This window comes from Myripristis murdjan, chromosome 4, assembly GCF_902150065.1.
Source record: "Myripristis murdjan chromosome 4, fMyrMur1.1, whole genome shotgun sequence".
NCBI classification, from domain to species: domain Eukaryota; kingdom Metazoa; phylum Chordata; class Actinopteri; order Holocentriformes; family Holocentridae; genus Myripristis; species Myripristis murdjan.
Window position 1 is genome coordinate 10130140 of NC_043983.1, and position 27990 is coordinate 10158129.

Below are 27990 nucleotides of genomic sequence, written 5' to 3' on the forward strand. Positions count from 1 at the left end.
GATGACCATCACCTCCTGGGCTCTGGCTTCCTCCAGCTCCAGCTGCATGCACCTTTTGTGCATCAGGCCCCTGACTGTGGTACTGCAGGGAGTGGGAATGGTGCATCCCATCGGCTGCAGGTGGACTTTAGCCTGCCCACTGCCTCCCCTCCCTCACCTGCTATCCTCCCATCAGATTATGGGGCCTTTGGAGGCCTCCTTCACTCGCCTCCCGTCCAGCACCCCCGCTCTCTCACACAGTGGAGGGACACAGGAAATATGTATTCCAATCAAATTTGAGTAGGACCCTTAAAGGTTTGCCTGGAGACACAATCCCAGATTGGTGCTGGCCTTTACACTGGGTTGAAGAAACCATCCAGCACAGGAAGTTCATTTACCTAACCTCCTCTGCTTGTGTTCACTGGTGATTTGGTGATTTAAGGATGGGTCTACTATCTATTAGTGGTTTACTCATCAGTCTTTCTGAGCTCAGAACACAGGCACAGTGAACCCTCTGCACTCTGTAATGACAAACTTACCAATCACTCCTAATGGTGTGTTGATGATGGGGACTAAACAGTTTATTATGATGGCCTGTACCAGGGCAATGCAGTGGACTGGATATTGTGAATACAGACTTCACTCTGGAAGCACAATGTAGGTAGTGCGAGCCATGGTGACAGTGCGTACTCACCGGAAACAAGCTGCTGGTAATCCGTTCATTTACTATGTCAGAAAGATGTTGGACAATGTTGACCACTGTTGCCTCATTTTCTCAATCAATGTGGAACAGCTGGCTACAGCTGGATTTGTGGGCAAGACCATCCACTAAGAAGAAATACCTGTGTGTTGTTATGTGTCCTATCTTTTGCTGGGGCAATGCAGGCGCTGCAGCTAGTTCAAATCTGTCATTGGATAGTAGCACAGCAGTCAAAACACAGAGTAAAACTCTGAGTGTCTCTTCTGAATAATTTATTTAAACACAAATTTCATTCTCTACTGAATCTGTAACACCCTTTCCTTTGTTTGTCCATTAAGAACTCTCTCCACTACTGCACTACCACGCTGTCCTCCACTCTGTCTGTGGACGTTGGATAAGAGACTTTCTACTTGATTTGCCTCACACTTTGTTTGAATATGAAGAACTAAATCTAAAGAACATTTTTCTTTACAAAGTTGATTTGAAAGTTGAACTCATGTGTGAGCACGAGACAGTACTTGGACTGGCAAAGTGAGATTTTAGTTTTGGTTTTGATTGTGTGGAGGTTTTTTTTTGTCCTTGTTCTTGTTCCTCAATTTTCCTTGAGTGTTTACAGGACAAGTAGAGATTTACCAAGGTGTACAGCCTTGTCATAATTTCTGGCCTCCATTTCTACCCTGTTTTGTTAGCACCGTTAAAGGCCTATGTGCCCTTCAGAATAGGCATAAATAAACCATTTGTATTGTGTAAATACTACTATAGGTAATTAATTGAACTCAAACACAGTTACTCAGGTTCTACAACTTTGATGATCTCCAAGCCAGGTTTTTGTGACTAACTTGCCATGAGCCTCCATGGACAGGTGCCCATATTGAGTACACAGTTGGAATAGTGACTTTTTATTTGTTAGGTGGGAATAAGCCACAGTTTAAGAGTGTTAAAACTTGGATTTGGAGTTATTATTGTGGTCCAAAGATCAGCCTACCATTAAACAGAACTGTTCAGCCACCTCCTGCTTTCCTCTTTAGGCTTTTGATGTATTTTAGCAAGGTCCCTCCATTGAATTGTAGGCTCATCTCCCAGTGTTTATGTGTGCTCAATTTTCCAAAAACATCCCAGCTTTGTGCTTCATTGTGATTAAGTCGAAGACAGATAATTATGCTGCTGGTTTGCTTTTGGAAAACCCAGCCGGGGCGAAGAGTGCCACTTTGAAATGAACAAAAGCTAACAATGAAGAAGCAATATGCCAAGTAACTTGTAATCAGCGGTACTCTTCTTGTGCTGAAGTGAGCCAGAGCCAGGCTGTGCTGTGGATTAGACAAACACAGGAAGTGCTTCTCGTTCCCTTGAAATGTTTCCTTGAGCTTCCTGACTTACCTCTGCAAGACACATGGAAATATAATATAGTGAAATATGAATATGACCAAATACCACATTTATGCATATACACATGAGAATAGATTTCAAAATTCAATGTCAATACATGTGTTACATGCATGTGTTACATACATACAATACATTATATATATAGATATAAATAAAATAAGAAGCTAAGAAGTATTGACAAAATTGTAATTCTTAATGTTAAGTATGTATTCTGAAATTGTTTTATAGCACAAATTGATTTGTGCTGTAAGATACCGCTTAACAGGAAACAGGAGCCTTTTCATATATTTTTAGCAACATTTTTTGACTTATAGTATACAGTATATTATATTTCCTCTTTTTCAAAGAGCTAAAGGAAACGTTACAAGGTAAGAAAAGATTTTTTGGGTGGTTTAAATCCAGCCTCATCTTGCTTCCATCCATCCCTCTACTTATTCCCCGTTTCTGTCTGTAAATACGTGAGCTCTTCCTGTGACCCCTGCTTAGAGCCGAGCCAGTTTCAGATCAATGTTTGTTTTGTGTTTGCCTGTTTACACGAGAGGGGTTCAGGACAAGACCATCAGGGCAGGAAAGGGAGTAGAAACACTGCCTTTTGCTAATTTTATTTTTAAGCAATTTATATATTGTATTGCTTCCGTTGTGTATGTTGGTTTATAATTATTCTATTTTGTAAAAAAAAAAAAAAAAAAGAAAGAAAAGAAAAGAAAAAGAAAGAAATATTAAATGAAGGTGAAATATATTGCTTTTGTATTGTTAACTTGAAGGCTGATACAGTGGCGTGTCTTCTTAGTTTTACTTTGTGGGTACCTGTACGTAAAAGTGAGATGAGCAGTGTCTAGTGACTGGGGACACAGATCATATAGTCAGTCAAATATTGTAAAATAATATTAGTTTCCACAAGTAATATCAGCAAATTTGCTAGCATTTCAGCAATATTGAAAAACATTCTTGAACTTAGAGTGTCTGTTGAACTGTTGTTCAAAGTATGACTAATTTATTTTCAATCCCGATCAGAAAATCGAGCAAAGCAGTTTTCATTTCAGCCACAACTGTGCAGCACTATAGTAATTAAATTGAGTTAATGCTGCTGAAACTGAATACCATTCTCAGGGGAAAGCAGAGCCTCCTTATACTAATTAAATTAAGCCACTGGGAAGGTTTTTTAAAGCAAAAAAAAAAAAAAAATCCCAGCCTAAAACAGACCTGACATTGCTTGTGTTATCCTGGCGAGAGCGTTCTTCATTTGCGAACATGAAGCTCTCCTTGAGCTGCAAACACGACAGTCGCTGCTCCCTCGGGGGTGCAAACAAGAATCAAATTCTGCAGCTGCTCCTGCTCACACAGTGACAGATTGGCTTTTGTTGATTTAGTGATATTACCTGTGGCTCTCTTCTCAGTCAGAAGGGAACTACTCTAAAATGAAGCTCATTTAAATATAAAAGTAGAAACCTAAGCAAGCACTGTAGGAGCCGAGCCTTGGTGAAGAGTCGGGGGCCCGCGGGGACACGCAAGACTCACCTGTGCCTAATTGTATACAGCACATGTGTCTGTTCCAGGATGTCCGGTTAGATGAGCCCATTGTCCTGCTAAATGTCTGCAAAGCCTATGCATTTTTAGAGTTTTATTTACTCCCAAAAGGGGAAAGTCTTCAAGCAGGATGAATCTCCAGCAGAGCTAGTGCCAAGTCCACAAAACAGCCTTTGTATTTCTTAGTGAAAGAGAGCACTGCATATAAATTATTAAAAAGTATTTGTAAATTATTTTTTATTATTTTACTTAAGCCAGTGTTTCCTAGATGCCAGGTAATGAAAGAAAGTTGACAAGAAAGGGGAAAATATAGCTCCTCTTCAAGGCTGCAGATACTTTTGTAGATTGGCGCCTCCCAATGGCTGTGAGAGGTAACTGTTAGACTTTTTCAGACCTGAGAGAGAGACACTGCAGTTGGGAAACTTCTGTGCGGCGGTCCCATTGTGTCATTTAGGTTAAGACGGGTCTATTTTTATATAATTACTATATCTTGTCCAGCACGGCTTTAAATAAAAAGCAGAAGCTCCTCTAGTGTCTTTCCTTTCCCAAGAAACTGAACGACCCTCCTGTAATTATTTCAGGCCTTAAAGTCGAGCTCCATTTCCATTTTGTTGTTATTGCTCCGGCTATGGTTTCTAGCATTTGCATATGTTTATGTTGAAAGATATTAACTGCAGTATCTATAACTGCAGGAACAGTGGGATTTTCTTTGTGTAAATTTTTCCTCAACAGCACAGACTTGAGTATGCTGTGTGTTTGTGGCTCATGAAATTACCTCAGTTAATGTAATGCAGTTAACAGAACCTAAAAATATCTAAAGTTATGTTCCTTCTGAGTACTGTGGTAGTGAAACAGATGTCTTGGTGCAGTGGGACAGATTTCTTGATGAGAACAAGGACATAGTTCAACTGCTGTGGAGGAAGGGCACAATATGACGTTGTTGTTACGTAGCACTTTTTCCAAATCATCTAGAAAGTGTAAATGTTGTTTTAATTTTACTCCAATTAGGTGCAATTTTTATTCATTTGAAGAGACAAACCTACAGATAACCGGTAACCTACAGAAGACAGGAAATGGAAATCTTCCCACACCTTATCGAAAATTAAAAAAAAAAAAAATACCAGTAGGGTTATTTTATTCATATTTTGCGTCTTTGTATTCTACTACGAGATTAAAAAAAATGAAATATATGCAAATGAGGCTTTTTTCAGCATAATAGACACAGCTTTTATTATTTTTATCTTCCAAGTCTTGTCCGACTACAATCCAGCAGAAATATAACATCCATAAACAAGTTATTTTTGCAAGTTTAGAGAAGAGTTGATACAGAAATCTTGTATGTACCGATCAAAATGTAATTTTTCAAATTTTTAGTTAAGTGCTCTTGACAAAAGCAGGTTTGTCACCAAGTGTGTCAGCGCCTCCATGTTGTGTTGTCCTCCCTGTGTTGTCCTCCCTCTGGCATTACAGGCTGTTTTGGATGATGAGCCCATGCTGTGAGTGGATGTGTGTATATAAATTTCTTGTGTAAAGCATTTCGGTGAACTGTTGTGCATCAGGAGAGGAAACATGATATTTCCTTTTGGCGTCATGCTGCATCAGGGGGAGTGCAGATTATTCAAATGAGGAAATGGGTTTGGTTTCCCTGAGAGTCAGTACCTCCTCCCCCTCCTCTGTCCTGTGACTTAAAACCCAGAGTCAAAGAACTCCAGAGCTCAGCAGGGCAGCAGCTGGATCTCCATGTGTCCTGCTCATGGCTGGTGAAGGCTGAAGAAGAGCAGAGAAGATTATTGGATGACTTTCTGGGACTTTCTGTCTTCCCTCCACCTCTATTGGAGCCTCACTGTTGTCTGCAGACAGAGGGGACCTGGTCGTCTCTCCCAGCCCCGACTACTTGCCCCAATTTCTGTCTTCCTGGAGCTGAAACCCTTCACCTCGGCCTCACAATGGACAGGCGCCTTCTGACCCAAGTGACGCTTTGCATTGCTTTTTGCTGTGCTCTTCCTACAGGTGATGTGGTTTTTGTCCCTTAAAAATGTCTTGACCAAAGTGGTTCGACTGCATTGGATGTAGATAATAATGCATATTTTAGCCACTGAGTGTACAGACATGAACAGAGCTAGTTAAGTCAAGTCAGTTTTATTTACATAGCCCAATATCACAAATTACAAAGTTGCCTTAAGGAGCCTTTAAAGCAACACAACATCCTCTGTCCTTGGATCCTCACACTGGATAAGGACCAACTCTGTATTTCATTCCAGTGTAAAATTAAAAAGTTGTAGTGCAAAGCGTTTTTGGGATGTTTTATGAGCAATCACAGATGGACTGCTTTGCTCTGGATCAGAATTTTGAACATTTACTATCATTTTTACAACAGATCGAATACAATATTATGTTTTACCATATACATAAAGTTGTAAGTATTTATGGTGCAGTGTGAACTTTTTTATAGACTTTCTCATGTTGACAGGCTTCTCCTCATAACATGGTTTGTGACCAGCAGTCAGCAAAACCAGTTTAAACAGCATAACAGTCACTCAGGCATTTTAGACATCACTGTAATGGCATTCCCCTCTCCCTTGTATCCCCTGCAGAGTTGCTCCTCAGCCCAAGCCAACCTCGCTGTGTCATCACTGCTTATGAAAAAATGACCTGCCACTGGACGCCCCAGAACAACTCTCCCTCGGACACTGTCTACACTTTAGAGGTTAACAAGTAAGACACTATTTATTCCAATAAAACGGATTTGTTCATGTCATCTGCTGGTAACATTTGTGGGCGTTTCTGCAGAATTGGTGCCTTTTCGATCCCCAGGACTTTACATGCATAAGTATGCATGAAAAGTGCAAGTACAGTACTTTATATTATTAATCAAAGTGCCCTGCACTTTGTCCTAATTGCAACTTAAAGATACATTATGTAACATTATGTAAACCTTTCATAAAACTGCCTAAAACAATGAAAACATAGGATTGTAGTCTGTTCCCACCCTGTAACACTACACTTCACCATCAAATATTATTCTTGGTCTTGTTCTTATTGTTATCAGTAGTAGTAGTAGTACATTATTATTATATTTATTACTAAGAATGTGTGACATTCCACCAGTCAATAATCAACAACAAACAAAGTCGTTTGATTCTCAAACCAACAACCAGTCAGCAGGAATCATATCATTTGAGTCTCTTGACGGCTGTGGGAGAACCAAAAGTAAGTTCTCTCACTCTATTTTTAGCTACCAATATTAATTTTTGAACATGCTGCCAAATAGTTATTTGAAATACCCACTTTATTGAGGGTAAAACAAAGAAACTAGTTGGCATGACTTTTAATTGATATTGAAAAACAGTTGTAAGAGTTTTGGTAACAGGACTGAGAAAAATGCAACCATTCTTCATTGACAAACCTTGTGAAAATAATAATAATAATAATAATAATAATAATAATAATAATAAACAAAAGGCCAATCACTGGCTACTGCACATTTTGAATAGTTAGATATGTATGTTAGTTTCATTTTGACTAGTTACAACATGCAGATTTCACTGGTGGGGTGAAATGTCCCCTCTGTCTGGGCTTGTCTGGTTTCATGTACCAAACAACCCACTGTTTACTCGCCTAAGCCAGCTGTGAAAAATACAAGAAATATATTAAACATATGAAATAAATAGAAGTGTCCTGCCACCTTATTTGCCCACTATTATGTAATTACTTTGAGGGCCATCCAGACTTATTGATCATAGCATTAACACTGTAAAGCAGCTGTGGGGGCTAGACTAGTAATCGGTGAGGTCCCCCAGTGTTTGCTTTCTGCTAAGAACTTGATCCACACTGAGTGTACGTAGGTTGGTGCTCACTTTGCTGAAGGTTGGGCATATTTTCATTGCAAATCCCAGTGTGTATCCCACAGCATCATAAATAGAGGCTTTTCAGTTGTGACATAAAGCAACCATGGCTGCTGCTCTTATGAACTTGCATTGGAGGACTGGGTAAGCAACAACATACCAAGAAAAGTGTGTTGAAAAACAAGAGACTGGGAGTTGATCAGATGTTCCAGTTACAAGCTGACACCAGGTAGAATTAAAAGTGGGCAAATGCTCATTTCCTATTTAATAACAGCCCAGAAATGAAGTATGTCAATATTATAGTGTTAATACAGATACGACAAATGAAACATATGGACATTAAATCAGACGTTCCCATCATTGTCAACCAAGCATGAAGATCAAATATGGCTGCCAGAGAATGCATTGTGTCACCTGAAAGTCCTCACCAGTGAATGTTTTGGTAGGGGTGGCTTGCATTAGCCTAGCCGCAGTAATGCTCATCATTTGCCAGGGTCTTTTTTAACATCAGAGGCTAAACTGAGCTATAAATCAGCCTTGAGTAAGAAGATAAATCAGAAAAAGAAAACAAAACACCATATAATGTTTCAAATATATTGTGTCTAGCTTGGTGATTCAGCATTGGCAGGAGATGGCAAAACTTTCCATCATCATCATCATCATCATCATTGCAATGAATCACATAATCACAGTGTGTTTTGGTTTATCAGTTGTGATGGCCACTCACTTCAAAGGCTCCTGAATTGAAACTAAGTGTTTTAATATCTACTGGGAACCTTTCAGTGTGGTTGGGAAATTTTCACTTGTCCATCCACACAGTTGCTGTAACTGTCTGGTATTACAGTCAGTTGTTTTGACCTCATCAGATACCCGGAAACTGACTTCCGTGAGAATTTTAATGGTGTTCAGACAGATTGTGGTGAGATGTTTATCAAATTCCTGGCAGAAACACATCTTAGGTGAGCTATATGTGTAATTCTCTAGTCTAATTATTCCTGGGAGACATTTTCAGAGTAGAGGAGGAGAAAATCTTTGCACCATTACGGCTTCACAGTCAGGGCTGAGCAGAATTTTTCTTATCCATATTTTTTAAAATTGGATTTAGCAATACAAAAAAAAAGCAGTTATCAGCAACCCTACCATTTAGAATAAGTGCTATCCACATGGAAGGAGGCATTGGGATGCAGTATGTTCAGCTAATGTCCACTGCCCACGCCCTCCATGTCCTCATGAGTACAGGGAAAGATTCAATTAATTTCAATTCAAAGTACTTTATTCGTCCCTCAAGCTAGCATGTTTGCAAATGACCACACATAAAACTCATTCATACATTTAATCTAAAATAAATCAAAAAAATGCAAATATGACAATGTCAGAAAACGTTCAAACAAAAAAGGATCAATGGCAGTCTGGCCTCCAACATCTAACACCACAAAGGCACATAAGAGTCAAAGTGTCACCATTTCTTATACTCTTGTTCCATAGAGGATACAGGGAGGAGGCTCTTTCCCTATTTTTTTATAGATTGGTACAGTGGTCTTTCCACCTTTTTTTTTACCTTCAGTACCTAAAACTAAGCTGACACCATGTTAGGTTTGCAGGTGTACGCACACGAGTGCATGTGCACCTGTATGTGCATCAATGCATGCTTATGCTCATGCTTATGTTTATGTGTGCACACACAGAACAAGCCCTTTTATGTCGACGCCCTTCTTCAGCTGTGCCAGGATCAGTCAGACACACTGCTCCAGCAACATAACTTCTCCTGACCGCAACTTCTGCGTCAGGGTCATTACTCACAGCACTCCAGAGGCCAGCTCACCCACTCTCTGCATCAATGGCATGGATATTGGTAATGACGCCTACATATGTGCTGCAACTGTAATAAGTCTTTTCATTCCTAAAGGCTATACACAACATATAGTAGACACTGCATATACTATTAGGTAGATGATTTACAGTAGCATTACTGCAAACATAATCATCAGTGTTGGTGTCTCGTTCTAGCCACTAACCCTAACCCTAACACTTTTTACTCTTGTCCACAATTTGGAAAAATGTCACCTGATGTCAGCTTCGCATTACTATGAAAGCATGAAACGTTCAATAGTCTTTAAGGTTCCTTTTTTAATAAGCATTCAACTTGATAATACACTCAGTCGTAATTCATGAGTTTTAGTCTTATTCTAGTAATTGTTTTGGACTGTAGGATTGAAATGGAAAGACAGTGCAGGTGTAGCTATCTTTACAGTGTAGTGAGAAGTTTGTGAATTTTCTGTTGGCTTGGTTGGTTGTTAATTTTGCCTCAGAGCCTTTTATCATGATACCTGTATCATGGCAAGACCGTACTGTTATTTGAATAGCTTTTTATTGTGACCATTTTTCTCGTATGCTTATACATACAGTGCCACCAGAAAGTATTCACACCCCTTCACTTTTTCCACATTTTGGTACATTACAGACTTATTCTAAAACCAATTTGAGTATAGTTTTCTTTTTAAAAATCTACACAAAATAGCCTATAATGACAAAGTGACAACATGTTTTCAGACATTTTTGTTTTGTTGTTATTAAAAATGTAAACATTTAAACATAATAGGTACATAAGTATTCACACCCTTTGCTATGACGCTCAAAATTTCCACTGATCATCCTTGAGATGCTTCTACAACTTGATTGGAGTCCACCTGTGGTAAATCCATTTGGTTGAACATGATTCAGAATGGCACACACCTGTCTATATAAGGTGTCACAGTTGACAGTGCATATCTACGGAAGCGTAGAGCTGCCAGACCAAGAAAATAAAAACCGAGAGGCTCAGTATCACGTAATTACGTAAAAAGTTTATTGTTATAACAATATATTTTCACGTTATAACGTGAAATTATCACGTTATTTCATTATATGATTTTTTTCACGTTATAACGTGAAAATATCACGTTATTTCATGATATGCTTTCACGTTATAACATGAAAGTATCACGTTATTTCGTGATACGACTTTTTCACATTATAACGTGATAGGTATCACGTTATTTCGTGATACGAATATTTCACGTTATAACGTGATAGGTATCACGTTATTTCAAGATAGGAAATTTTCACCTTATAACGTGAAAGTATCACATTATTTCGTGAAACGTGTTTTTGTTTACTGTCTGCTGGCCATCTGTAAATCATGGCTGCTTTACATGATGCCATTAGATCATATTTCATGCTTGGCTTGAGACATGGGGAGATTTTACAGTTATTGGGCTCCGTGGATGACATCCATACATGCGCCGTGTTAGGCGATTTCTCCGTCTCTGTTCAACACCGCGGGGGTCGAGAAACTTTAACAAATGCCTCACTGTACTTTGGGTGACAACATATCCAGCTTGGATGCAGTTGACGTGATGGAGCTTGTATCCATGCAGCCGGCCGTGTCCCTCCAGCTGATCAATGAGGAATGACGCTACCTCAAGAGGGTCCGACTCGTTTTTCCTCCGGTATAATCCCATTGTTTTCAAAATTCTTCTCAGGGTACGCATGCTTATATGAATGTCATCCACGGAGCCCAATAACTGTAAAATCTCCCCATGTCTCAAGCCAAGCATGAAATATGATCTAATGGCATCATGTAAAGCAGCCATGATTTACAGATGGCCAGCAGACAGTAAACAAAAACACGTTTCACGAAATAATGTGATACTTTCACGTTATAACGTGAAAATTTCCTATCTTGAAATAACGTGATACCTATTACGTTATAACGTGAAAAATTCGTATCACGAAATAACGTGATACCTATCACGTTATAACGTGAAAAAGTCGTATCACGAAATAACGTGATACTTTCATGTTATAACGTGAAAGCATATCATGAAATAACGTGATATTTTCACGTTATAACGTGAAAAAAATCATATAATGAAATAACGTGATAATTTCACGTTATAACGTGAAAATATATTGTTATAACAATAAACTTTTTACGTAATTACGTGATACTGAGCCTCTCGGTTTTTATTTTCTTGGTCTGGCAGCTCTACGCTTCCGTACATATCAGAGCAGAAACCAAGCAATGAAGTCAAAGGAATTGTATGTAGACCTCTGAGACCGGATTGTATCAGGGCACAAATCTAGGGAAGGATAAAAAAAAAATTTCAGCAGCATTGAAGGTCCTGAAAAGCACTGTGGTCTCCATTATTCGGAAATGGAAGAAGTTTGGAACCACCAGGACCCTCCCTAGATCTGGCCTGCAGAAGAAGGGCCTTGGTCAGAGAGGTGACCAAGAACCCGATGGTCACTAAGGCAGAGCTCCAGTGTTCCCTTGTGAAGATAGGACAACTATACAGTAGGTCAACAATTGTTAACACACTCCACCAATCAGGCCTTTATGGTAGAGTGGCGAGACGAAAGCCACTGCTCACTAAAAGGCACATGGCAACCAAGTTTGCCAAAAAGCACCTTAAGGATTCTGAGACCAGGAGAAACAAAATTCTCTGGTCTGATGAAACCAAAATAGAACTTTTTGGCCTGAATTCCAAGCGTCATGTCTAGAGAAAAACAGGCACTCCTCATTGCCTGGCTAACACCATCCCCTACAGTGAAGCATGGTGGTGGCAGCACCATGCTGTGGGGATGTTTTTCTGCGGCAGGAACTGGGTGACTAGTGAGCATAGAGGGAAACATGACAGCAGCCAAATATAGAGAGATTCTTCAGGAAAACCTGCTCCAGAGTGCTGTGAAACTCAGACTAGGGTGATGATTCATCTTCCAACACAAGTGACCCAAAGCACACAGCCAGATAACAAAGGAGTGGCTTCAGGAGCAGTCTGTGAATGTCCTCGAGTGGCCCAGCCAGAGCCTGGATTTGAATCCAATCGAACATCTCTAGAAGGCCTAAAAATGGCTCTCTACAGAAGCTGCCCATCCAATCTGACTGAGCTTGAGAGGATCTGCATAGAAGAATGGGAGAAAATGCCCCCAAAAAGGTGTGCCAAGCTTGTAGAGACATACCCAAGAAGACTTGAGGCTGTGATTGCTGCCAAAGGTGCTTCAACAAAAATATTAAGCCATGGGTGTGAATACTTATGTACCTATTATGTTTAAATGTTTACATTTTTAATAAATTTACAAAAATGTCTGAAATCATGTTTTCACTTTGTCATTATGGGCTATATCGTGTAGATTTTTAAAAAGAAAACTATACTCAAATCAGTTTTAGAATAAGTCTGTAACGTAATAAAATGTGGAAAAAGTGAAGAGGTATATACTTGAATACTTTCTGGTGGCACTGTATATGCTGGCTGCTCTTACATAACAAGACAAATTTCCCTCTGGGGACAATGGAGGATATTGCATTGTTTTGTATCATACTGTCTATGATAAAGTAAGGAAGTCTACTCATTGCCGGGTTTGCTCCACATGACGCATTTCCTGTGGGCACGGGCATTGTTACATGCTGTATTTTCAGTAGCTTGAAGTTGGTTATGCATACCAGGCACCTGCTGATGTTGTGGAAGTTCATGAATATCCCTACATTCTCTCCCCTGACCCCTCCCACTGCAGTGAAGCTGCGCAGGCCGGTCCTGTCTGATCTAAGGTCAGCCAAAGTCAAGCCCAGGTGTCTGGAGCTGTTGTGGCATCAGCCTAAAGGTTTTGCTCCGAGCCGTAACTCAATCTGTTCTGACTCTGTGGAATACGAGCTACAATACAACACAGATGATCAGGTGTGATAATACACTAACACTCCTTGTATATCTGGCTGTATATGTGTGTAAGCATTGTAATGAAACTGATAAACATGTAGAATGATATGCACACGTAAGAAAGTGGTATAGTTTAAGTGTGTATATCTTGGACTGCAGCACTGCTGTAGACGCACTTTAAGGAAATCTAAGGAGCGTGGACAAAATGTGCATTCTACTATTAGTGAAAATCTGCTTTAACACTTTGCTAATTCTTCTTCCAACTGCTTTATATTCAGTGGGAATGCTTAGTTCACATGACGGGCGACAGGGCTATAAAACAGTCAAGGTCCAGCAGCTACACTGTTGCCAAGTTTCAAGTGTTGGTTATTATAATAAAAATGAACATCATCACGGGTTAACTGGCACACCCACAATTGCTGCCCTCTGCCAGGCTGTATTTTCATCACGGTCTATCAACAGTGCAGGGTGATACAGCACGGGAAATTGAACCTGGCGGGAAACTGACTGAGAGCAACAATAATTGTTTCCTCCATTCTCAGCAGTAGTTGAACTTTGGAGAGACAGTAGAATGGGGTAAGTTCAGAAGATGAACAATACTGCTGATTGTCTAATGTCTGTCTACATTGCTGAAGTACTGAAAAAAAAAACTGAAGCCAGCTCAGCCTTTTTTGTAGCTCTTTCCAGCATGCAGCAAGAAAAGTACAGCATGCATTGGTAGCTTCATGTCACTGGTTTCCAGTTTAAATTACTTGTGGCCTGTTGCTTTGTCGCCCATTGTGTGAACAGCACATTAGGAATATAATTTTGTACATCTGAGCCTTGGAGCTTTAATGGAGTACTTTGCCCAAAAACTGTACATTTTATATCATTTTCTCAAGCCAAGATTTCTTGAATGTCAGATGAAAAGAGTTTTAATTACATCTAATTGTCAGTGAAGCTTCCAAAAACAGCAGCTATTTCCATTAGAATGGAGTGGATGCATGACTTCAACAATGAAATGTCGTTTTCACTTTGCAGTGTAACCCAAGTCATGACCCTCCATTCATAAGTACATTCCATCAAAGCAATGTACACTAACTAAAAAAAAAGCTAAATAAACTACTACTTTTGAACATTTAAGACAATTTGGGGTGAGTGCATGATGCAAAATGTATTTTTTGGGTGAAGTATTCCCTTTGTCTTGGCCTAGTTAAGATTATTTCAGGTTTGTAGAGGCACTGCTTGAAATTGTGTGCTGACACTGAACAATAACCACATTAAGTCAGAGGAGGTGTGGAATGCAGGTGTTTTCATGTGTCTCTTCCATGATCAGTGCATCTGCTAACTCTGCCCCTGTTTCCATCAGCCTGAGTCCCAGACAGTGCAGGGTAATCTGGGACAGCAGCAGGATAGCAAGCAGTGTAAAGAGACTCTGGAGAAAAACAAGGTGGTCCGTCTTGGAGGCCTGTGTTCTTTCAGCCCATTCACACAGTACCATGTCCGACTCCGCCAGCGCTATGCCAGTGTCTTGAGTGACTGGAGTGACTGGAGCGACCAAGTGCAAAGCTGCACTGGGATGGAAGGTGAGAGATTCATCCTCTATCATCCACTCACTAACGTTTATGCAAACTCCACAAGATGGGTGGAATTTGTCAGTAACGGCACACACTGAGACTGAGTACCAGAAGGTCTTCAGAATTGCAGGCAAATATGTGAAGGGCAAGTCAGTTTTCTGCCACTGATAACTGACATACATTATCTTACTACACTTAACTAAACCGGTTTTGATAGTAGTCTAGGTGACCATGTATCTGTGAAACATGACTTGTCTTTTGGTATTGCACAAGGAAACTGTCTTGGCCCCCTGCCATTTTCCTTATTAACTTCTATTGGATTACATCGTCATTCAATATAAATTTCCACAGTTGCACACATGACACTCCATTATACATTTCTTTTGCCCCAAATGGCCTGTCCTTTCTGACTGCCTGTTTGGCCTTGATAAATCAATGGATGAGTGCCATTTTTTAAATCAAACTGAAGCACTGCTGCTAGGACCTAAATGCAAGAGAGAGACACTCTCTACCCAGCTCAACAGACCAAATCAGAGGTCCTGGAATCATTTTGGTTTGTGATTTAAGCTTTGAAGCCCTTATTAGCAAAGTGACCAAGACAGAATTCTTCCACCTGAGAAATGCTGCCAAGGTAAGGCTGTTCTTAACAAAGCAGGATGAGAAATTGATTCATTTTTTTATTACTAGCAGCTGGACTATTGTAATGCCCTCTTCACATACCAAAAAAGTTGATTGGAAAACTTCAGCTAGAACTCTGCTGCCAGGCCTTTAACAAGAACCAGAAGGATAGAGCATATTACTCCTGTTTCAGTTACCCTGTTTTGGCTCCCCATTTCTTTTAGAATTGAAAGTCTATTTACTGGGTTAAAACTTAGGCAGATAAAAATTAGAGGGTTTTTTTTTTTTGTTTGTTTGTTTTGTTTTTTGCTCTTTTTTTTGTTTTGTTTTGTTTGTTTTGTTTTTTAAATTGAAGCATTTAACACTCAGTTGGCAGTGGATTGTGGGTGGACTTGTGGCATGACATCCCTATAAAGTAACCAGCAATGGTAGTGTACAGGCTATACAGTTGCAATAATTGATTCTAAGCACTTGCAATTGGAGTTTAAGATCCACTATATGGCTGTTAATGAATGGCTACATGAAAATGAATATTAGAATACTGAGTTCTGAGGTTAATCTCAGAATTCTGAGAAAAATGTCAAGGTTGTGAGAAAAATTCCGAATTTTGAAATTAAAGTCATAATTCTGAGATTACAGTAAAAAATGTGAGATTAAAGTCAGAATTCTGAATTCCCCAGGATTCTGAGATTAATCTCAGACCTCTTTCTGGAATAAAGGGATGGGAGAATCTGCTTGTTGTCATTGTTTCCTCCAGCACCAGCTACTGCCCCACAACTCTGGAGAAGCATAAAGCCCGCAGACACTCCTCACCAGAGAAAGGTGACTCTCCTGTGGAAGGTGAGAAAACAGTGAGAAATGTATTTATTTGTTGCCACAGACTCCTTGGTCCTTGGTTGCAAAAATATTTCTTCTCCGTAGCATTACTGCATGAATTTAAATATCATTAAATACTAGATTTAAATATCAATAAATTTGGTTGTACTGTTCTTTGGATCAAGCTGTTTTCGCAAGTCAGGGGTTATAGAAGTAATATGGACTTTTAATGGGTAAATGCAACCATTTTTCACTATGCTTAGTTTACTAGGTTTGGACAAACTTGCTCATAACAGGTTTTATATCATATATTCATGTTTAATTTGCAGAACTCAAGCTATTCTTGTGGATAGTGTTAAATCAAGCTCCCTTGATGTTATTAAAGGCGTTCCACAAGGGTCTATTCTTGGTCTGCTATTATTTATATTAAACATAAACAATATTGCTTTCTCATCACAGCCTTGTGATGTCCATTTTTACACTGATGACAGTAGGCCCTTAATAAATTACAACATATTTCTGATGTTTTCCAGATGTTTTGCATTAATTCTTATAGGTTAATATACATGTTATTCACAATGACTCCACTGCAAATACTTCTAATCTTACACACTATTATCCAAGGTGAACTTGATTTTGACCAGATAGTAGACTGACCTTTGTTCAGTGCCTTGCTGTAAAAATGTAAATTAAAATTGGATTTTTATGTGAAGCAAAACATGATAAAAACAAGTTTGCCTTTTGGAACAGTAAAACCATTGTACAATCATGTCAGTTCTTCATTTTAGCAAAATTCTGCCCTCACATTCTACCCCTACAACCTTAAAGCCACTGGATGCAGTTTATTGCAGTAACCCCTGTTTTCTCACAGGAGATACATGCTGTGCTCATCACTGTGAGTCATATGAAAAGGCAGAAAGCTCTCTACCAGCAAAACGAGTGAAATGCCATTGCACTGTATTTATCTAACTACATCTACCACAATATCTGTCATGCTAAGTTGCTTTTAAATCCAGTAACCATCCGGCCTTGGATACTCCAAAGCATTAATGCTAAACTTGGCCAGATGGTTTCCCAGTACATCACGCCAGTGTAACTGGATTGAATTACAAAGTGCGCTGAAATTTGAATTTATAATCCCTGGATGAGTTTGAAGCTTTGCATATTTTCTATGAAGTTTATGACCGAATTGTACTTTAATTTTTTTGTTGTTGTTCTTGGTTCTATGTTGAGCAAATCTGTGAGATGGTTTTCATGTGAATTAATATATAGCAGCATTAGCATCCATCCTGATCTGTCTGTTTACTGTGTTATTACTACCAAAGTCCATCTGAAGTATTTTTCCTGTTCCTTTCATGCTTAGTATTTCATGCTGGCCCCGTCGTTTCTAATCTCAGCTCTCATCTCAATCTTGCTCTCATCTTTCACCCAGTCTCCTCCCAAGAGTCAGACAGCTTGTGCCAGCCTGTGGTTTAATGTGTCCTGCCAGTCTGGAAACTCCCACAATGCTTTGCAAACTGAAAGCTGCCTGAGCGTGACAAACACTTCCTGTGAGCTGATCCTGCCCGTGACGCGCTCCTCCTGCTCTCTGACCATGTCCAACTCAGCTGGCACCTCCCCTGCAGCCCGGGTCACGCTGCACGCCCCCACAGACACAGGTCCGCTCTGCTGGCTCTCAGTGGGAGAATATGAATCCTTTCATATCATGCACATTTGAAGAGTTTCATTTGAAAATGTTAAAGCTCCGTCTTGGGGGGATGGGCTCGGGGGGGGATTACTTGCAATCCAAGAGTCAGTATTTCAAAAACAGACATAATTCTTTCCACAAAAGCAATACTTTTTGTAAGTTACACTCTCATTTTAATAGTAGCTCATAATGTGTCATAACTCAGTATGAGTAGAAAGACTATTTGCCTTTTTTTCTTTTAATAAAAGGTAACTAATTTTGAAATCAATTAATTATTTATAGTTTATTATTCATTATTTATACTTAAAGTAATAATTTGCAGCATTTTCAGATATATAAATGTCTGTCCATTTTATTAGCACTTTTTACTTTTTACTATCATTTTTATTGCCACGCATACAGTAGTGATCCAGATCAGTTTCTATTCTAGACACATATGTGGGGATTCCTCTTTACCAGGAGAAATCGTCTGCTACACAGGAAGCAATGTGTTCTGCATTGATCTGATTGATCAAAGGAGGTGCTTTAGAAGAAGCTGCAGTCTATACTAAAGTTTCTTTGTCATTACAGTATTTTGCGGCCTTTAGCAACACTGAGTGTAAAAGTCTGCTTATCAGCAAAGGTGTTGCCAAAATCAAGAACAACAAGAATCTCGCAGATTACATTTCATTTTCATTTTACTGTTCTCAATGACTCATGTTTTTGCTTTCCAAATTCAGATCTCAGGTATGTAACAGCTTAAAAGGATATAGTAGGTAAAAATATTGTAATCATCTAAATGTTTCGACTGTATTGTAACACGATGATCCTCTCTGTCAGTGCTCAGAGCCATGAAAACGATCAGCGTGGAAGCCTTGAGCGACTCCACGCTGAAGGTCAGCTGGTCGGCGGTCAACCATTCCTCACCCACTGGCTTCCTGATTGAGTGGGAGTCAGCATCAGAAACAGCTAGTCATAGTTTACACTGGCAAAGACTGAGCCATGAGACCAGCAGCATGGTCATCACTGGTAAGCTCACCATTTAGCCACACATATCTCTGAACACCAAAAACTTGTAGTATACATATCATGGTGGAGTAATGCAACAGCACCACTTCCATTTAGCTCTTAAAAATAGACTTCCCATTTCCAAGGTAAAAGTCATTATCAGTAACAATAGCCCTCATCTCCTAATCAGCAGTGACACACACACTTATGCAGCTCCTTAGTCACCTCCTATTTCTCTGACTTCAGGCATTTCTCTTAAATGTTCCCTCACAGAGTCAAGGAATACTGAAGACTTAAAACTCCTTACTAATGTTTGCTTGAACAACTTCTTTTGTTGCTTACACAACTACATTCATATTCATATTAAGTATAAGACAATCTGGAAAACAGTGTCAGCTAAGTGCTTAATAGGTAAAACATGCCAAAAATAATAATAATAATAATAATAATAAATGAGAGAAGATGTTGATAGTAACAATAACCAGGGTGAGGGCAGCGATCATGATTTCTGCTCTAGGTCTGATATCATTGCTATGATTGAAGAATCAGTTGTGCATTTAAATTCACACAGATATTGTAGGACCATACAAAATTATTCACTTCATTGCCTGTAAGAAAAACACATGGGTTATATTCTCCTTACTAACCTGCTCAGAACACGGTTATGTTCCAAACAAAAACAAAATGATGGATTTCTACTGTAAATGCATCCATAAATCACTAGCAATAAAAAAAAAAAAAAAAAAATGAATGCAATACTTTGTGTTATTTTTTATTTCCATTCCCATGGACAAAGAATCTGAACACAAACAACCAACTAATAGTAAAAATGACAAGAAATAGTCCTAAGAGAACTTTTTTCAACAAAAATGGGAGTTAATTTGCTTTACATGAATGGTTAATTCATATCAGTGTGATCCTTTAAAACACTAGGCATATATATTTTGTATTAGTTTAACAAAATCATTGATAAAACAAAACATCCTCATTCTGCATTTGGGTGGAGTCAGAGGACAGTAATCTAGTAGATCTAGACAGTTATGTCTATTGGAATGGATGACAGATCTGACTGGGTCAGATTATCATCAGAACTTGGCCTGTTGACATTAAAAATCTGAGAGATAATGTGTGTCCATGTCACCAACTGTTTCGTTAAAGTCTATTGAACTAATTTGTCTGATTCTGATTGTAGATCTCCTGCCGGAAGTGCGATACATTGTGAGTGTAAGGCCCGAGTTTGGCAATGAGAGCGGTGAAGAAATTTCAAACCAGACCTACACCAGACAAGGAGGTAATGTGCCGTTAGTCATTATGATAGTATGATTTTAATCAACTTCCTCTGCTCACCTCATTTTGATCCATATGATTCTAGGAATGAAACATAGCGTACAGTGTATACTTCAAGGTCTTAGACTTTTGCTTATGCAGTGGTTGATTCAAGTATTACTTAAAGCAGAAAAAAAGCAAGTCACATCAAGTCAAGAGAAATGTTTTGAAAGTGCTTTTCAATGAAGCAAAAGGTTGTTATGCACACCTGAATGACGGATGCTGGAAGAACGGCAGAAGTTTTTCAAACAGAGTTATACTCCCGCACACCATCTTGCACTGTAACATTTCATTTATGCAATGTTTCAGTGCATTGACCTTGACGCTGCCATTGGATGCCTGAGGAAGGTCAATGCACTGAATCGTTGCATAAATAAAATGTCTTTACAGCCATGATGAGGAAGATTCAAGGACTTGCTGTCGCATTCTTGGTTCGCTCACATAGACATGTGTTTAATTAGTTAGTTAGTTAGTTAGTTAGTTAGTTTTACAAGGAATCGGTTTCATCTTCACATGAAAACCATAGTTCACCATAGTGCTCAGTAGAGTTGGTTGCATTGCAGTGCAATAAGGTGTCAAATTTTTCCTGTTTCTGAGAGCTCATAAGACAGGAAAATAGCTGACATGCTGTTTCATAATTCAAAAGCAGCATCTTCTGTACAGTAGGTCTCAGTTTATATGTTCTTCCAAGTGTTAATGTAGTGTTCTATAAAGAAAAAAAATCTGCTCTCAGCTAATCTAATATTGTCATTTTATCATCATCTGTCATATCAATCTGGCATGTTCAGTGCAGTCCAGTGGTTACTTTGTGATGAAGTGTTGACTTTCCTGCTGCTTCTACTTTACCTTAACCTGCCTCACCCACATTTATTTCAGTTACTCATTTTGTTATCACTTTTCAATGCTACCCTGTGAAGGTGAGGTTGTAAACACTATTATGAATCATTAATAAACAATTATAAACAAGTTATAACAGTTTTCATGCATTTACTTTTTCTTGTCCCTTTATCATTCAGCCATCCTTGGTGCCAAATAGTGAGCCTGCATAGATGTATGAAAACTGTGTTATAACTTGTTTGGAATTATTTATTCATGATTGTTTGTGTTTACAACCTAATTAATAACCTAATTATAAATCATTCATAAACCCTTCATATAGGATAGCCTTATTGTAAAGTGGTAGTGTAGTTTCCTACGTTTCCCACAATGGCCTGCACCTCTTACTGAAAACACACGACTTGTGGCTGCCTTCTGGTCAGCTGAGGCTACAGTCATGAGAGAAAATTATTCCTCTGTCTCTTTTATGATTGTCTTGTATGATTGCTGAAATTGGGTGCAAGAGCCTTCTGTTCTTTCAATCTGAATGACTGATACCAAAATCTGAGTTTAAGAACATTTCAGTGTGAACTATACTGACATTGTTCATAATGAGTGTTTGCCTGGTGTGGCTCTGCCTTCAGCACCCCACGATTAGCCAATGAACGACTGTAAGTACACACACAAAGGAAACTTTATTAACCACAGTGGATAGATTTAATTAGCAATTAAACAGAATATTTTGTAATTTTGTGACATGAATAATCAGCAGCTCAAAAGAGGAACTAATGGGTTTTCATTGTAAGAAAAGGGGAAAAAAATCTATTTCTCATTCATTTTCTGTCCACTGCCCCCTCTTGCACCCTCTCTGTCACCATCCCCCTCTTTCTGACCCTGCAGTGCCCTCTACTGGCCCCAGGCTGCACGTGCAGGAGCAGAGCAGCAGCGCCATTCTCCTGGTGTGGGAGCCTCTCCCTGTGAAGCAGCAGCACGGCTTCATCACCAAGTACAGCCTCTACTGCCAGAGGGAGGACAACACAACAAGTAGCTGTACCCACACACACACACACACACACACACACACACACACACACACACGTTGGTTTCCATCACTTCTGGGGACATTACATTGACTTACATTCATTTCCTGGAGACTTATCCTAACCTTAACCCTAACCACTACCTGCCTAACCCTAAAGTTATCTTAGCTTTAAATCAAGTCTTCACCCTAAAATTAATGATTTTCACTTATGGGGACTTGCTTTTTGTCCCCATAAGGGAGGCGAGTCCCCACAACGTGACTGTGTAAACAGATTTATGTCCCCACAACATTAGCAATACCAGGTACACACACACACACACACACACACACACACACAAATGTGTCTCCATACTCACTGAGCTCTCATTGTCTATTAAATGCCAGTGTTTTATGGTGTATACAGTTTGTTACATCTCATACCTGATGAACTATATACAATCTTAATGCACTTGTATTTGCACTTTTCCCTTTAACTTACTCTTAAGTAGCTCTGACGTTATGAAAAAACAATGCACGTAGATACTCTGTATCTGCTGGTTGCAACACTTCACTGAAGCTACATCACACTCTAAATATATTATATATATATTATATATATAATATTCCAACCCAAGATGACATTGTTTTATGGCTGCACCAGTACATCCAATACAAAACATCTAGATGTCCTGTGTGTCATTTTATACACATTTCCCTGGAATTCAGTAGGACATATTTGGTATCTTTGGAAACCCGGGATCTTCACTGGAATTTAAAATAAAGTCCTGTGGGTTTGCATTAATGACAAACTCATCCATGGGACCAGAAATGGTGAAGAGGTTAAACTCTTTGGCAGCTTGCTACAGCTCATGTCTATTTTAATCCCTGCTCTGCACATGGTAACTTCTATCTTTTCAGATTAGCTTTTAAAACAATTTGATTTGAATTGAATTGAATTTTTTGTTTGTCTCGAACAGTTCAACATATCAATTGACAATTCTTCTTAAAAAGTCAAACGACCAAAATAGAATTTAACGGTACAGATGATCCCCAGAGCACAAAATATTTGTGTCGTCAGCAAAGACAACAAATTTCAGCATGTAGATACTTTACAGATGTCATTTATATACAGAGTAAATAATTTGGGCCCAAAATTGACCCTTGTGGGACACCGCACAGAATATTTGCATGGCTTGATTTATATTGCCCTATCTGTACAAACTGCTGTTTAATTTAAATGTTTGTGCAAAATACACAGCATGCTCATAAGTATAGACTAGTTAGTGTAGTGTATTTGGTGTATGTTGTGTGTTTCAGCACTGACAGCGACACATAGCAGATTTAGTTTTACATTGTGAAATGAATATTCACTATGTAAGGTAACTGTCTCAGTCAGACCTATATTTGGGTAATAATAATAATATACCACATTTCAGTCCCTGTATTATCTTTATCTAACAAATGTTGAGTTTACAAAATTTCAGTAAATCACAGCAAATGGAAATCTGTGTGAGGAAATAGTTTCTCTCTCTCTCTCTCTCTCTCTCTCTCTCTCTCTCTCTCCCTCTCTCTCAATGACATACTTTTTTGTGGTGCAGATGAGGTGTACATAGTGCCAGGTGACAAGCTGCACTATCGTCTGAGCGGTCTGTCTGGAGTCTACAGGATCCACATGACAGCTCACACTGTGGCAGGAGAGGGGCGTCCCAGGCCGCCTCTCTGGGTCACTGTAGGTAAGAAGCAACAGAGAGTAAATTAAGGTCACATGTACTGTTATTGGTTTGAAAAACAGCTTGGCACTATGAATGTAGTCTTCACTCCTGTTCGTGTGTGTGTGTGTGTGTGTGTGTGTGTTTGTCAGTGGAGGACTATTCAGTCAGGAACATCCTGTTTTGTGCTGTCCCTCCTCTGTTTGCTGTGGTTTTGCTCCTGCTCATTGTGTCATCGAGACGGAGGTGAGAGGATCTGCTGACATATTGATATTCACAATAAAATCACTTTGATCACCAGTAGTGATGCAGGGGTAAATAAAAGGTAGGTAAACTGACCTCCAGTTGGTGATCATCACAAGCCATTACAACTACCACATTATCACATGATCATTTTTCCCCTTGAGAGAGCCTATCATCGTTTAACTCCCAAAGGTCTTACACTACATACTAGGTTGGACCCTGTTCTGGACTTTATACACTATATTACCAAAAGTATTCGCTCACCCATTCAAATGATCAGAATCAGGTGTCCTAATCACTTGGCCTGGCCACAGGTGTATAAAATCAAGCACTCAGGCATGCAGACTGTGAAACAAGACATTTGTGAAAGAATGGGCCGCTCTCAGGAGCTCAGTGAATTCCAGCGTGGAACTGTCATAGGATGCCACCTGTGCAACAAATCCAGTCGTGAAATTTCCTCGCTCCTAAATATTCCACAGTCAACTGTCAGCTCTATTATAACAAAATGGAAGCGTTTGGGAACAACAGCAACTCAGCCACGAAGTGGTAGGCCACGTAAAGTGACGGAGAGGGGTCAGCGGATGCTGAAGCGCATAGTGCAAAGAGGTCGCCGACTTTCTGCACAGTCAATTGCTACAGAGCTACAAACTTCATGTGACCTTCAGATTAGCCCAAGTACAGTACGCAGAGAGCTTCATGGAATGGGTTTCCATGGCCGAGCAGCTGCAGCCAAGCCACACATCACCAAGTGCAATGCAAAGCGTCGGATGCAATGGTGTAAAGCACGCCGCCACTGGCCTCTAGAGCAGTGGAGACGCGTTCTCTGGAGTGATGAATCACGCTTTTCCATCTGGCAATCTGATGGACGAGTCTGGGTTTGGAGGTTGCCAGGAGAACGGTACATTTCAGACTGCATTGTGCCGACTGTGAAATTTGGTGGAGGAGGAATTATGGTTTGGGGTTGTTTTTCAGGAGCTGGGCTTGGCCCCTTAGTTCCAGTGAAAGGAACTTTGAATGCTTCAGGATACCAAAACATTTTGGACAATTCCATGCTCCCAACCTTGTGGGAACAGTTTGGAGCGGGCCCCTTCCTCTTCCAACATGACTGTGCACCAGTGCACAAAGCAAGGTCCATAAAGACATGGATGACAGAGTCTGGTGTGGATGAACTTGACTGGCCTGCACAGAGTCCTGACCTGAACCCGATAGAACACCTTTGGGATGAATTAGAGCGGAGACTAAGAGCCAGGCCTTCTCGACCAACATCAGTGTGTGACCTCACCAATGCGCTTTTGGAAGAATGGTCAAAAATTCCTATAAACACTCTCCTCAACCTTGTGGACAGTCTTCCCAGAAGAGTTGAAGCTGTAATAGCTGCAAAAGGTGGACCGACATCATATTGAACTCTATGGGTTAGGAATGGGATGGCACTTCAGTTCATAGTATGAGTAAAGGCAGGTGAGCGAATACTTTTGGTAATATAGTGTATAAGTGCACAGCTGCTGAAAAAGGCACGTAAACTGTTCCTGCAATAACACAAGGCGGGACACTTGTATTTATGTGCTGTTACCCTGTACAACATCCCTGATCTCCTAAAACCAATGCCTGCCCAATATGGGATTTTTGAGACCAATACCAATACTGATTTTAGAGGGAAAAACTTCACTGATCATGGACTGGCTGTCAATATAGTGAATTTCTGAGCTGAAATGAAAATAGACCTTTTGGATTGTGCACCGATTTTGCACTACACTGATATGACCAAGCAAAGGTACTCAGAAGGCTGATTATTTGAAAAATAACTTGTATGTATATGTGTATATGTCAACTCACATACATACATAAATATCATTTGTCAACATATGCTGATGCCAATAAGGTACTGATATATCTGTGATGGACCAACCATCGGCTACAGAGAGATATAACAGTGTATATTCGACCACACATACAGTACATTCAACACTCAGTTTTCTATTTGTGTTTTCTGCATTTGAGCAGCACAGCATACAGTTTGATTTCCGCTGAAAAGTGTAATGTAGTGACCAGTGGGGCACTGACCTCGTGCAACACAAGGAGGTTACAGTGGACAGAATGAGATGCAGGAAGTAAAATGTGTGTGTTGGAGAACCTACATTCCTGTGGCTGAAAAGAGTCATTGTGTGCAAGATTATAAGCACAGAAGGTCATGGAGATATTTTCTGTCCTTCCACTGTCCCTCCAAGGTTTACTGTGGCTCACTTCCTGTTATAGAAGTGAAAGACTTTGTGAGGTCTGAGCTTGATGTGGATAGTCGAGTCAAAATTTTATTACAGAGTTCTCATTCATCGGATTGAGCCAGCACACAATTTGCACACACAGTTTGCCCTCATTTGGCTTCACAGCAGCTACCCTTCTGTCTTATCAGGCCTCCTGCTCTCCAGGACAGGTTTCACTGGCTGATTAGGTTCAGGCTATAACTGCACAGACAAACTGATGAGTTTGGGGAATAGATGAATACTGTCCACACAGGATGCCTCCAGCGCACAACTAAGTTTTTTTCTTTTCTTTCTTCCTTTGTTTCACTGTAGGAGGCTCTGTTGATGGCAGAAAAAAGTCTTTTTTTTTTTTTTTTTTTTTGTTACAACAAGACATGATAATGTGTGAAATAGATAAAAAACTGATTTTAAATTTGGCCCAGTAAAACTAATTGGATGGCAGTCCATAGCAGGGAAAGTATCAAATATTTTCTTAACTCAGCCAAGTTTTTGTGTGTCTTATCAATATGACAAACCAGCAATATTTACATGAGGCCAACATAGCAGAGCGGCCTCCACTGAGGTCCAGTGAGTGTGAATCTGAGAAAGTAATTGAAAAGATGTCTTGTCACGATGTACAGGAAAATGTTCTGTACTGACAACAACAGAAACATATGGAAAAGGGGGCTGCATTCACATACCCAATGAGGTCTGGCTGTTTCACAGAGAAGCGCTTTAATTCTCAGCCTTCGTTTCTTAGTTACCATTGGTTCCAGGGAAGTGCGCTCAAACAGCCATGTTTAGGGGTCAAAGCTGCCAGAAGACCTGCCCTGCTGTACAAAAAAAAAACAACAACTCAGAATCAAGGTATCCCTTTAAAGTGGCTCTTTGTTGTCCTCAGGATAAGGCAGAGTATCTGGCCCCAAGTTCCCGACCCCGCCCTCAGCAGCCTGAGAGCCTGGACCTCCAACATTGGACATCCCAAGAAAAACTTTTATTCTGAAGGGATGGAACACACGTCCATATGTGATGCACTGCAAGACGAAGAGTATTGTTAACACTACTGGTTTTTCCTGACTGAATACACTGGGAAAAATAAATATAGGCACACATATCTGACGAATAGCATGTGCTGATGTATTCTGTGCTTGTGGAACTTTTATCATCCTGCTGTAGACCAAATGTAAAGCACTGTATTGTAGCCTCAAGATACCTTTTATACCTCTGCTCAGCTGTCACAGACTGGCAGCTCTTCTGCAGGATCAAGAAGACAGTCTGTCTGTCTGAGAGTAATTACTTTCCTCAAGTCTCTGCTGCTGGGCCACTTTATTTGTGTTTTGAGTTAGAGTTTCACCTTTAAGCTGCCTATGAAATGTGTATGTGACATTTCTCCTTATTAAAAGAATGATGACCAATAGATTAAAACATGTAAGGGCAATACCATTTAGCCCCTATGTAATTATTATTTTTTAATAAATTAATCCCTCACTCAAGGGCACTAATGTACCACAGAGTTTCCTCGACTGCTGAGTAGGTGGAGTGGGTCAGCCTTCCCTACAAAGCTGCTAATGCACCCAAGAGAATTTCATTAGCCTTGGTTTTTGTGGAGAGTTTGGTGTCACACTGAATCTGTCTCATTTTTTGGTGTGAAAATTGTCAAGTTAAAGGATATTGAATGTCAGTGCAGAATAGTGGCTATTAGCAGCTTGAATCTAATAAAAAAAAAAAAAAAAGATATCTGCTTTCTTTAAAACAGATGGGAATATTTGCATTAGGGAGGGTGCAAGGTGTGTAAGTGTGTGTTTGTGTGTGTGTGTGTGTACCGACAGTGGTGAATGCTCCGT

The 27990-nt window shown here is 39.7% G+C and overlaps 1 protein-coding gene across 1 annotated transcript; it reads left to right on the plus strand.

Moving 5' to 3' along the window:
- Positions 1–275: 275 nt before the first annotated feature.
- LOC115358068 (interleukin-6 receptor subunit beta-like) lies at positions 276–27586 on the plus strand. The gene is made up of 13 exons (XM_030049867.1): positions 276–5602; positions 6187–6307; positions 9123–9289; positions 12991–13151; positions 14479–14695; positions 16062–16144; positions 17553–17778; positions 18627–18815; positions 19987–20085; positions 21837–21980; positions 23556–23690; positions 23819–23912; positions 27048–27586. Exons 1-13 carry the CDS (start codon positions 5539–5541, stop codon positions 27202–27204), a joined length of 1857 nt encoding a protein of 618 aa, XP_029905727.1. The 5' UTR covers positions 276–5538; the 3' UTR covers positions 27205–27586.
- The last annotated feature ends 404 nt before the right edge of the window (positions 27587–27990 follow it).